Source organism: Coregonus lavaretus (assembly GCF_964263955.1).
Source record: "Coregonus lavaretus genome assembly, chromosome: 14".
NCBI classification, from domain to species: Eukaryota; Metazoa; Chordata; class Actinopteri; order Salmoniformes; family Salmonidae; genus Coregonus; species Coregonus lavaretus.
Window position 1 is genome coordinate 12,975,295 of NC_140001.1, and position 13,068 is coordinate 12,988,362.

The 13,068-nt window shown below is 42.4% G+C and overlaps 1 protein-coding gene and 1 pseudogene across 2 annotated transcripts; one reads left to right on the top strand and one right to left on the bottom strand.

Moving 5' to 3' along the window:
* On the bottom strand, positions 1 to 7,409 carry LOC311141012 (serine/threonine kinase-like domain-containing protein STKLD1; the record flags this gene model as incomplete). Its single annotated transcript, XM_084176290.1, has 19 exons — positions 1 to 78; positions 1,014 to 1,093; positions 1,337 to 1,477; positions 1,551 to 1,679; positions 2,495 to 2,623; positions 2,743 to 2,871; positions 3,216 to 3,356; positions 3,473 to 3,589; positions 3,793 to 3,870; positions 4,107 to 4,237; positions 4,870 to 5,003; positions 5,632 to 5,747; positions 5,850 to 5,965; positions 6,109 to 6,179; positions 6,292 to 6,396; positions 6,653 to 6,727; positions 6,948 to 6,992; positions 7,105 to 7,191; positions 7,395 to 7,409. 19 exons carry the CDS (start codon positions 7,407 to 7,409, stop codon positions 1 to 3), a joined length of 1,917 nt encoding a protein of 638 aa, XP_084032416.1.
* Positions 7,410 to 11,019: 3,610 nt separating this feature from the next.
* LOC311141031 (heterogeneous nuclear ribonucleoprotein A/B-like) lies at positions 11,020 to 12,467 on the top strand (annotated as a pseudogene). Its single transcript has 2 exons — positions 11,020 to 11,810; positions 12,012 to 12,467. The product of its transcript is annotated as a heterogeneous nuclear ribonucleoprotein A/B-like (transcript).
* Positions 12,468 to 13,068: the final 601 nt, after the last annotated feature.

Sequence of the window (13,068 nt, forward strand, 5' to 3'; positions counted from 1 at the left end):
TTATGTTGAGCTTGTCATGTTGACTCTTCCAAAGCTTGTTGTGCTGTGGCGGGCATGTTTTGCCAATTGAGCTATCTCCTGTGGGATCAGAGAGAGGTCGTTTAGAGGTTTAGCTGATCAATTACCTGGACAGAGCTGACCTATACAATAAAGCAATAAGAATCAGACGTGTAGTAGACTTACATCTGAGCCCCCCCCCCCAAAAATATAATTTTTGTTATATTTATGCAATAAGGCCTGAGGGGGTGTGGTATATGGCCAATATACCACGGCTAAGGGCTCTTCTTACGCATGACGCAACGCAGAGTGCCTGTATACAGCCATTAGCCGTGGTATATTGGCCATATACTACAAACCCCCGAGGTGCCTTATTGCTATTATAAACTGTTTACCAACGTAATTAAAAACAGTAAAAATCAAATCACATTTTAATTTGTCACATGCGCCGAATACAACAGGCGTAGACCTTACCGTGAAATGCTTACTTACAAGCCCTTAACCAACAATGCAGTTTTAAGAAAGAATACCAACAAAAAAAAAATCACTAAAACATACAATATTAAATAATACAAAATAAAAGTTACAAATAATTAATGAGCAGCAGTAAAAATAACAATAGCGAGGCTATATACAGGGGGTACCGGTACCGAGTCAATGTGCGGGGGCACCGGTTAGTCAAGGTAATTGGGGTAATATGTACATGTAGGTAGAGTTAAAGTGACTATGCATAGATAGTAAACAGAGAGTAGCAGCAGCGTAAAAGAGGGATGGGGGGGGCAATGCAAATAGTCTGGGTAGCCATTTGATTAGATGTTCAGGAGTCTTATGGCTTGGGGGTAGAAGCTGTTTAGAAGTCTCAAAAAGTAATGTTTTGTCGTACCCGTGGTATACGGTCTTATATACCATGGCTTTCAGCCAATCAGCATTCAGGACTCGAACCACCCAGTTTATAATGACCTTCAAATCAATCTTAGTCTACATTAAATGCCTTTTAGGCACAGTCAATGACTTACCTTATTTGATGCAAACTGCCTCTCAATCTGCTCCAAGACATCTGGTATCTTCTCAGCAACTAACTCGGGTATGACATCACCTGGGAAAACCAGTCACATACATTGGCTATGGTTTTCTGAAGGGAAAATTATAGTAATAATAATAATAATATGCCATTTAGCAGACGCTTTTATCCAAAGCGACTTACAGTCATGCGTGCATACATTTTTTTTGTGTATGGGTGGTCCTGGGGATCGAACCCACTACCTTGGCGTTACAAGCGCCGTGCTCTACCAGCTGAGCTACTATAGCACTACATTCAAGGTGAGGAGTGTACACTAACCATATTGGGCCATCGCACTGAGGAGGCTACAGAAGTTCCCTACGATCTCTGGGTTGTCATGGTGTTGGAGTTTTGCTTCCTTGAGAATAACTAATCCACTTCCTCCATTGGGGGCGAGGAGAAGCCTGAAAGCAGCCAACTCTAAAAGGAATGTAGGAACAGGGACAGTTCTCATATATTCTGATATGCAGTCTCAATGTTTATGTTGACTCACCTGAGCTTTTGACAAGACTGTCCAGAGCAAGAAATGCATACTTCACCACATGGCTATGCCTTAAATGTGCTTGGAGTGCGTGCATCAACAGAAGGGTGGAATCCTCAATGTTCTGGTCTTCAGATAAACCTATCAGCGGAGAATCCACCAATCAGTCAGTCAATCAATCAATCAATCGAGGTGATTAATCAATCATTTGGGTGTGTTGGTGCGCAAAGACAAGCTGTAGAAACTACATTTCTGACTGATTTATATAATATGACTTAAGGCGTTTTCACATATGAAATTCAGTACCCTGGTTCGGTTTCCTGGAGCGTTTGTGAGAATTCTATAGAATACATTTTGCTTTCACAAGACCTGAAAATAATAGTTTCATGGTGCAATTAGTAAGATGCACATTCTACATGATGTTAGCAAGCTAGTGTAGTAGTGTGATGTTGTTCCCCTAGATTATGCACCAAGTTGCACACAAGGACAGTTCAAGTAGGCCAGGTCAAGAGGGGATGTTAATAAGTTAATAATAATAATAATAATAATAATAATAATAATAATAATAATAATAATAATAATTCAATGTGTTTTCTTTATTTAATTACAGCTGCATAGCTAATGTTATTTTTCGGTGTACAATTTTTTTTGGATATCTATATTGTAAATATTTTTTATTTAATACACCCGATTGTAAAAGTTTTGTATATTTTGGTTTGGTCCATCGCAACGGGCAAAACAATTCATGCAACTCGCACTGCCGTGTCACAATATCTGGTACTCTGGTCCTGGATCTTGGACCCGCTACTCAAGCAGGTCCAGGATTTGTTTCAGCCAGGGTTCGTTTGCGTTTCACACATGCTTCATAGCGTGGATCTGGGTACCAAACACTCCAGGATCCGGGCCATAAGAGGATATGTGAAAGCGTCCTTAATATTCTGAAGGTCTTAGCCTACCTTGTAGGGTCAGGGACCACAGGGCTGCACACACAAACTCCATCACCGTGCTGTCCTGCATGTGTGCCTCTGCTGCCACACATACAGCCTCCACAGCATCTTTTAAAGGTACAACTCCAAGGCAAAGTCCTGGAAAAGCACAATATGCTGTTCACACATACAACACTTGGGCTGGTGGTAGAGCTTATGGCGTGTGCAAATTATCAAGAAATTGCAGATCATTCCATTTACACAATGACAGCGCTCACTTTGTGCCAATATGCTCCATAAGCATTTGCAACAGGGCACGACGATGTTATGATCCTCTGGAAACTTCCTCAGTGTGTTCAGCACCTCTCTGATACCGTCCAGGTACAGCACTTCTCTGGCTGCCTGCTCTGATGAAAGGGAGATAAAACAACACTTGCAGGGGCAGCTCCAGGGAGGGGCTTGCCAGTGCTGAAGTACCCTCAACATTAGGATTAGCACCCCCATTTGCACTAGCCTGGGTACCAGACTGTTTAGCTAATATTTCACTCCAAGTACTCCGTGACATATGTCAAAGTCATGTTTAGCATGACAAGGAGTGGAAATGAGTGGAATGATAGCTAAACAGACTGGTACACAGACTACATTTGCACCCCCAAGTAAAGAATGTATTAGCACATGTTGCCACTGTGCATTTGGAACAATCCGGTAATCTGAATCGAAAATGGTAGATTGTTATTAAAGTACTACTGACCATCCCCGGAGATACAGAAGAGAAGCTGAAAGGCATGAGAGAGCAGCGGTGTTTGCTCAGGGTGACTGTGCACAGCATTCAGGACACAGGTGATCACTTCCTTGGTACGCAAACAGGAGCCATCCCCAGCTTGGCCCAGAACTGCAAGGGTATTGCAGAGAGATGACAACCTTGTTGTCTATACAACCAAACCTAACACCAACATGGCAGAGGAATCTAACCCACATTGGTGCAACCCACCCCAAGTGTTGACCTACTTGCAATTAAACGCTGTTGTAGAACCTGGCAAGCATATTGCTGAACACCTGCACATTCCATGTGACTTTGCATGGCAGTGGTGACGGCCATAACAACGTCAGTTACCCTGTAGAATACTACCATAACAATTCAAAGTTAACGTAGAGGGCATGTTTTTCTAGAGGAACAATTGTAATATCCTGGTCCCAGATCTGATTGTTTGGCATGACAAGGACCATGAGTTACCTATACAGCACAAACAGATCTGGTACTAGGTTAGGATTTGTATGAGAATTATTTTAAAGACCATCGCCCATATGAGCAAAGTAAACAGCCTTACCGTTCTTCTCCTCAGACAGCAGGTATGACAGAGCTGACATCTGGACAGATTCCACATCTCTGTAGGTCTGCATGAACTCTGCAAATGTAAAGATAATTTCAATTACAATTTACCACTATTCGTCAGAACACAACCGCAAACTCTTAATAAAGGACAAGTAGGCTATAGGGATTAACATCTGCAGTAATTTAGACACGTACATTCATTCACAGTATTGTGCAAAAACACACATAAATACATACATACATACATACATACATAATTGTAATAAAACCATTAGGGAATGAAGGAGGACAGTAAAAGGAAATACTGACCTAGAACACTGTCAAAGCCTTGGTGGAATGGTGGACCATGGACACCAGGGGGCAGTGTTTTCTTCATGGTGTGTAGAGGGGATCCACACAACAGCAGACACTGCTTCACCAGATCCTCATTCAACAGTTCCCTTTAGTGGAGAGATCATCTCAGTTAACCCAGAACTAAAATATTATGTAATTTTGTCAGACGGTACCATTTATGTTTACGTAGTCTGTTCACGAGACATTAGTGGAGGGAGAGCATAACACTATTCCTTTTCCCATCCTATTGCCCCCTGTACCTATAAAGTTCAAATTATATTTATTGCCATTAATAAGTACAATACATACATTGAAATGTCTCTGATGAATTTGTAAGTCGCTCTGGATAAGAGCGTCTGCTAAATGATGTAAATAAGAGCTCAATCAGACTTCAACCTTGGAATATCTCTGTGACGAGAGCTCAACCAGACTTCAACCTTGGAATGTCTCTGTGACGAGAGCTCAACCAGACTTCAACCTTGGAATGTCTCTGTGACGAGAGCTCAACCAGACTTCAACCAAACTGTGACAGCTGACAGTCTAGGGCACATATCTGTATCTGCGGGTTTTTCAATCCACCCTTGTACTTGATTGATGAATTAAGGTCACTAATGAGTAAGGAAATCCCCACACCTGGTTGTATAAGTCTTAATTGAAATGAAAAAAAAAAACCTGCAGACACGCAGCCCTCCGTGGAATGAGTTTGACACCCCTGCTAAAGGGCTACTACACTACTCACCACACGCTGGTCCTGGTCTTTGGGTTGTGGTCCAACATCATAGTGAGGACTTGGTGGAGGCCCTTGAGGACGATGACGTCCAGTGGTGTCTGGTCCTCTCTGATCCTCAGCAGCTGAGAGATAGATCCCTCCGCCTGTGGATGGGAGATCAGGGTCTTATTCATTAGTCCACACATTTTTTGGGAGGAACAAGTTCCCTGTTTCAGTCCGCTTTCTTCTGTTTGGTGCCTAGTGACTACGACAATCAGTAGTGTTTCTCAAACCTCTCTTCTAGTACCCTCAGCCTTCCCACTTCTTTGATTCATTTCAGCACACCTTATTAAACTAGTCAAACCAGGTGTGCTAGTAGGTGAAGGGGATACCTAGCCAGTTGCACAACTGAATGCATTCAACGAAAATGTGTCTTCCGCATTTAACTCAACCCCTCTGAATCAGAGAGGTGCGGGGGGCTGCCTTAATTGACATCCATGTCATCGGCACACAGGGAGCAGTTGTTGTGGGGGTTAACTGCCTTGCGCAAAGGCAGAATGGCAGATTTTCCCACCTTGCCAACGCAGAGATCTGAACAAGCAACTTTAGAGTTACTGTCCCAACGCTCTAACCGCTAGGCTACTTGCCGACCCCAGTAGTACTGGAATAGATTAAATGATTTACAGTACATAGATGGCATACTCGAGGAGAGCGGTTTGGGAAACGCTGCTCTACATATCAATCCCACCTCTATGGTAAATGAGAAGTAACTAGTCAATGATACAGACGTACATCAAGCATGTGACAGGTCAGCATGTCGAGAAGGACACACCCCAGGGACCAAATGTCGGACTTCTCAGTCGACTGATGATGGGTCAGGCTCTCTGGAGCCATCCATCGTTTGGCACCTATAGAGATACAGTAAATGGCAAACAAAGTGAATTGTACTGTTTCTAATTACAAAATAATTCAATGTAATCAAATAAAGTAAAGAACTGTTCCACACATACAGTCCTTTACTCTTTTCTGTAGCTTTACTCGATCTCCTGTGATGGAGGCAGTTCCAAAATCAAATATGACAAACTTGGCCTCTTTTGTCATCAGAATATTTGATGGCTTCAAATTCCTACAAAAAAATGAGAAATTGTACTCCGAAATTATTATTTTTATAAACCACATAACACCTGAATTGTGATACCATAGGCTATTCATTCATGCAAACTATACAGGCTTGCCTGGCAGTACATTTCAATGTGAGGGGCATGTTACCTGTGTGCAATACTCCGTTTGTGCAAGTAGGCCAAAGCATCCACCATTTGTCCCAAAAATGTCTTGATGACCTGGTTGGAAAACAACACTCATTGCCCTCAATGCTTAAGGGGTTGATAACATACAGTATGCATTTATACTTGTTCAACTAGTGATGGAAAAATCTATTGAGTTGTTGATGACCTTTTTGGTGATCTTCTTTTCCTCCTCTCTGTGATAAGTTACCACAGTGGACAGGGTGGTCATGTATGGGCAGTCCATTACCATTGAAAGAAAGACAGAAGATACCTGAGAAGGCAAAATGTTTCAGTGAGACTGACATTCATGATTTAACATTTTTAAATTTTAGTCATTTAGCAGACGCTCTCATCCAGAGCAACTTACAGGAGCAGGGTTAAGTGCCTTGCTCAAGGGCACATTGACAGATTTTTCACCTAGTCGGCTCGGGGATTTAAACCAGCAACCTTTCTGTTACTGGCCTTTCTGTTACTGCCCTATGTGTCATGTACAGGACATGTACTTATTCTGTAAATAACCAACTTACACTTTCATCCCAAAAAATGAATAACTTCTTATACGTGACGATGTTGGGATGTCTCACATTCAGCAGACAATGAGCCTGATGGAAATAACATATTACTTTGATGGACCACGGTGACAGTGTGTACCAAAACGTCAACAGATAGGCCTATCAGATGGAATAGCCAGATGGTGACATATGAATCAAGTAGCTGACATATACTAGGCGTACTACTATCACACTACCGCAAGGTAGATTATTAATAAGTAACTTTGCATAGTATCAATACTAGTTTTGTGAGAGGCCTACAGAATCTCACCTCCTGGTATGCTTGGTTGGCTCTGCCTTCATCCAAACACTCAACCTGTGGGGGGCAGAATTATATCAGAATGTCAGCATCTATTCCAAAAAGAACCAATGAAAATCCTTAGAAAATGAATGAAATGTGCGCCCACTACAGTACAGTATAACGTTACCTTCTTTAGTGTAAACTCCAGATCAGACTTTTTTTTCTTCACAAATAGAACTGTCCCAAAGCATCCGGGGCACATTGCATCCAAAATCTTAAAAACAATGTTTATTTTTTACATGTTAATGCAAATGAGCGAGTAAATAAATAAATAAAAACAAACTACTATGCTGTAACAAATGGGCACGTTTTTATGTTGTAACCATTGCAGGCCCCTTGATATTATGTCTGTCAGAAAACTACATTGAGGTTAATTGTTGAGGCAGAAACTTAAACCATGAAAATATACATATTTACCATGTAATCGTCCATGGTGCAGTGTGTTCAATATGTTGAAATCTGTGCGCCGCTTTAGCAGCAGTTTTCAGTGTTGTGTTTCGAGTAAGTGCCTAGAAACAAGGCTGTGACGGTTTTGAGGGGAGTGCATCTGCGCATGCTCAATTGCGCGCACGAGTCTTCAGATATGAATCAATGTATCGTCTCTGCCTGGGACATAATCCTACTCCACAATTATGTTTAACCGTTCAGGATACATCAGATTCAGATCAGCCTCTGCCACAGACTTTCAGCTCACCTTCGGTAATGTTAATGTTGCCATTATGTTGGTAAAGATTCGAAAAAAACGTGAGCGAAGATTGGGAGCCGAGGCTACGTTGAGATAAAATTAAGGGAACGGTGGTAGTCATGTGATTGTGACCTGCCGGCTGCGAGCGTGTGATTGGTTGCAGGCACACACTGTTAATTGTAAGTATTCTGAGTACAATTTGAGTTGGTGGCTGTGTGGACTTGGAGACTGAAGAAGGCAATGTGATGCCAAAATGTTGGAGGTGTACCCAGTACATTTCTGGTATATATAAAGTGTGCGGCTCTCTTTATTGTATAGCCTTATACAGTTTAGTCTCCGTTAGTCAGCACCGCTATTATCTTTTGGGGGGTGTGCACCATGCCTTTTACTGGACTTGGAGACAATAAAGGTAATTTTTGTGTATGACGTATTGGTTATTTTTGTACATTTAAGGGCTGGCCATGCATGCCACACCTTAGTTACATTTTTAAATGTATTCCTCTGTGTTAGTCTTGCTGCCGTCAGGTGGCGCCAGATGACGGCAGGTAGCCTAGGGGTTAAGAGCGTTGAGCCAGTAACTGAAAGGCAGACTACAGCCCCGGACCGCCAGCACAATCATTTATTATTATTTTAGGCTAGAAAAACACTCCAGGCCACTCTTGAACATCTAAAATTAACCTTGAATGAACCTTGTTGTTACAAGCCTTTACATTTTCACCTGTAGATCTATATCTAAATGATGGGTTCAACAATGGGTTCTTGTAAGATCCTCAAAGTTCCTTGGTTCTTGGCAATAAGAAAATGCCTGTAAGGTTTTGTCTTATTGAACAGACCCCAATAGTTGGTAGGGTTCTTGGAGGAACCCTTCAGAAAGTATTCAAACCCCTTGACTTATTCCACATTTTGTGTTACAGCCTGAATTCAAAATTGATAAATGTATTTATTTTCTACACACAATACCCCATAATGATGAAGTGAAAACATGTTTTTATAAATGTTTGCTAATTTATTGAAAATGAAAAACATAAATATCTAATTTACATAAGTATTCACACCCCTGAGTCAATACATGTTAGAATCACCTAAGGCAGCGATTACAGCTGTGTCTTTCTGGGTAAGTCTCTGGATTGTACAATATTTGCACATTATTCTTAAAAAACTTCTTCAAGCTCTGTCAAGTCTTGCCATAGATTTTAAAGCAGATTTAAGTCAAAGCTGTAACTAGGCCTCTCAGGAACATTCAATGTCATCTTGGTAAGCTACTCCAGTGTATATTTGGCCTTGTGTTTTAGGTTATTGTCCTGCTGAAAGTTGAATTTGTCTCCCAGTGTATGTTGGAAAGCAGACTGAACCAGGTTTTCCTCATAGGATTTTGCCTGTGCTTAGCTCTATTCCATTGCTTTTTGTAAAAAAAAAAAACTCCCTAGTCCTTGCCAATGACAAGCATACCCATAAGCAGCCACGACCATGCTTGAAAATATATGAAGAAATATGAAGAGTGGTACTCAGTGGCGACCTGTCATTCAGGGCAGAGCCCCACCTGTTTTGAGCCCCACCTGTTTAGCAAAAAGGGGGGGGGGGTGTTGTTGTCTGTTTTGCATGTTATTTTGGCATTAATACATGTCACATATCAGTTTGCAAACAATGTAAAAAGTTAATCATTGAGTGAATATAGCCGCATACAAACATGGTCTCTTTTCTGCTTTCTTGAGTAAGGCAGCTGTTTTAAGTGAGCACAACAAGGTGAGTCCAAAAATGTATTGAATTCTGCTGCATAAATGATGTAATATGCCAGGGAGATATGTATACTGTAGCTAAGAAAGTAATACTACGTGTATGTTGTGTAGTAAGCTGTTAGTAGCCCATGTGCCTCACCCTAATAATTTCGTCCCTTTCCCCCTCATAATTTAGCCTACTGTTCTGACTTTGTGGTGCACATGTAGCCTATAGCCTGTTTTAGAGAAATGTAATCATCGAATTTGTAAGAGCTTTCATTGTCTGCTTATATGCCCCCTTGGTGTACAGGGAGAATACTGTAAGAACGGCCCATGTTATGAATTCTGTCGCTGTACATTTCAAAGTGCTGAACAAATAGTTATATTGACTACGTCCATCCTAGCTCGCTCATTAATGTCTTAATCAAAATTACGGATTGCCTCTTATCCACTCGTCGTCCCCTTATGCCATAGTTTGTACATCTCAATTGTCAGTAGAAACCACATTTGCTTAAGCAAGTCAGCCATATCAGCTATGTTTTTTAAAAAGGCAGTAAATGAGGCTGAATTAACTGTTTTGCTGCTATTCAAGGCTCCGCTGATAGCCAGGTGTAGCAGTGGTAAGGATTCACTCAGATGGTGCTGAAAAGAAAGCTCTGCTGTTGGGACAACTTTATGTAGGCCCTAACAGTTTGTGGGCACCGTTTGGCACCGTTATAGTGCAATTAATGTATTGTTTAGTGTAGTGTAGTGTTGTGTTGTGTTGTGTTGTGTTGTGTTGTGGCTTTGCTGGCATGCATGAAAAAAAAATTGGGGGAGTTTGCCCCACCAAGATTTACATGCTAAAATCGCCACTGGTGGTACTCAATGATGTGTTGTTTTGGATTTGCCCTAAACATAACGCTTTGTATTCAGGACCTACTGTAAGTTTTACTTTAGTGCCTTATTGCAAACAGGATGCAGGTTTTGGAATATTTTTATTCTGTACAGGCTTCCTTATTTTCACTGTCATTTAGGTTAATATTGTGGAGTAACTACAATGTTGTTGATCCATCCTCAGTTTTCTCCTATCACAACCATTAAACTCTGTAACTGTTTTCAAGTCACCAATAGCCTCATGGTGAAATCCCTGAGCTGTTTCCTTCCTCTCCGGCAATTGAGTTAGGAAGGACGCCTGTATCTTTGTAGTGACTGGGTGTATTGATACACCATCCAAAATGTAATAATGTATGCACTCACTAACTGTAAGTCGCTCTGGATAAGAGTGTCTGCTAAATGACTAAAATATAAATGTAAATGTAATTAATAACTTCACTATGCTCAAAGGGATATTCAATGTCTACGTTTTTTAAATCTATCAATAGGTGCCCTTCTTTGCGAGGCATTGGAAAACCACACTGGTCTTTGTGGTGGAATCTGTGTTTAAAATTAACTGCTCGACTGAGGGACCTTACAGATAATTGTATGTTTGGGGTACAGAGATGAGGTAGTCATTCAAAAATCATGTTGAACACTATTATTGCAGACAAAATCCATTTGAGTCCATGCAACTTATTATGTGAATCCATTTTGGAGAGCGTCATCTGGTTGTGTTATCACTAAGCGATTTGGGGAGATTCTTTTCAACCTCTTTTATATTTTATTTGTGACAAGGGATCCTAGTACAAAATGTCTGACACCGAGCAACAGTTTATGGAAACATCCGAAAACGGCCATGAAGGCGAGGAGGACTTTAACGGAGCCGAGCCCGCCGATGAGACCAAAGCCCTGAATGAAGGCGAGGCAGAGACCGAAGCCTGCGTAGAAGAAAGACGGCATTAGAGGGAGAAGGCAAAGGGGAGGGAGAAGATTCACAAAATGGTGCCTCGGAAGGCGAAGGCGGACAGATCAACGCCAGCAAAGGCGAGGAGGACGCAGGGACAATGTTTGTTGGAGGACATAGCTGGGACACGAGTAAGAAAGATCTTAAAGACTATTTCTCTAAATTCGGTGAAGTGACAGACTGCACCATAAAGATGGACCAGCAGACAGGCCGGTCAAGAGGCTTTGGCTTTATTCTCTTCAAAGAGGCAGCTGGTGTAGACAAGGTTCTCGAGCAGAAGGAACACAGACTAGACGGACGACAGATCGACCCCAAGAAGGCCATGGCCATGAAGAAGGAGCCTGTCAAGAAAATCTTTGTCGGTGGCCTCAACCCAGACACAGAAAAGGAAGTTATCCAGGAGTACTTTGGAACCTTTGGCGAGATCGAGATTATTGAGCTTCCACAGGACCCAAAGACGGAAAAGAGAAGGGGGTTCGTGTTCATCACGTATAAGGATTAAACTCCGGTCAAAAAAGTGCTAGAAAAGAAATTCCATAATGTCAGTGGAAGCAAGTGTGAGATTAAAATAGCCCAGCCCAAAGAGGTGTACCAGCAGCAGTATGGCGGCCGTGGAGGTGGAGGAAGAGGCAGGGGTCGTGGAGGTGGAGGAAGAGGCAGGGGTCGTGGAGGTGGAGGAAGAGGCAGGGGCCGTGGAGGTGGAGGAAGAGGCAGGGGTCGTGGAGGAAGAGGCAGGGGTCGTGGAGGTGGAGGAAGAGGCAGGGGTCGTGGAGGTGGAGGAAGAGGCAGGGGTCGTGGAGGAAGAGGCAGAGGTCGTGGAGGTGGAGGAAGAGGCAGGGGTCGTGGAGGTGGAGGAAGAGGCAGGGGTCGTGGAGGTCAGGGCCAGAACTGGAACCAAGGTGGTGTTGGTGGTGTTGGTGGATACAACAACTACTGGAACCAAGGCTACGGTAACCAGGGCTACGGCTATGATGGACAGCAAGGATACAGCGGATACGGAGGCTACGGCAACTACGACTACTCCGCTGGATACGGCTATGGGGGTGGCTATGACTACAACCAGGGCAATGCAGGCTATGGGAAAACTCCAAGACGTGGAGGCCACCAGAGTAGCTACAAGCCATACTGATCACATGTAGTGCAGGTCTAAAGTAAATAAGAAAAAAGAACCCCATGGTCCGGCCACAGCGAACATGGGCTCTGGCTTTTCCTTTGGAGTTGGCAGAAATTTGGCCTCATGCCCCATATGTACAGATGAAGTGAGGAACTGGGGAAGCAAATGCCACTTCCACTTTTTATTTGATATTGTTTTGTGTCCATTTCCATTTCCAGAGATGGAAGTGTTATTTTTGCTGTACTTTTTGGTACCTTTTTTTATCTAATGTATTGTATGGTCGTATTTTACATGTCTGCTGGACTTACCAACAAACAGGAGCATAACTTCTGCTTCAGATGTGGGGTGAGGCGAGAAGGGATTAAACTAATCAAAGGTTTCATTGTAAGCTTGTCTAGTGAATGTTGGGTAGTAGACGATGACAACCAGCACTTGTTTTTTTGGCTTTTACGGAGACCCCCCCCCCCATCTTGTCTGCATTTTTAAAGTGGCTTTACTAGTGTTACAAACCATACAATCCAACCGAGCGCAAGCCTGTTAATGTAAGAGGGTCTTCCCTCTCTCACTGGAAACTCATTCCTCTAGTGTCTTGGGCAAATTGGTAGAAATAAACTTTTGGTTTATATTACACGTGGATCCTTTTGTTATTATTTATAAAACTAATGCTGTTGTGGTTACTGTTAACTGCTTTGTACTGTTAAATGGCTTGCTTGTCCTGTCCTGGGTAAGGTTAAAATCGCTTCGTACGGATGCCT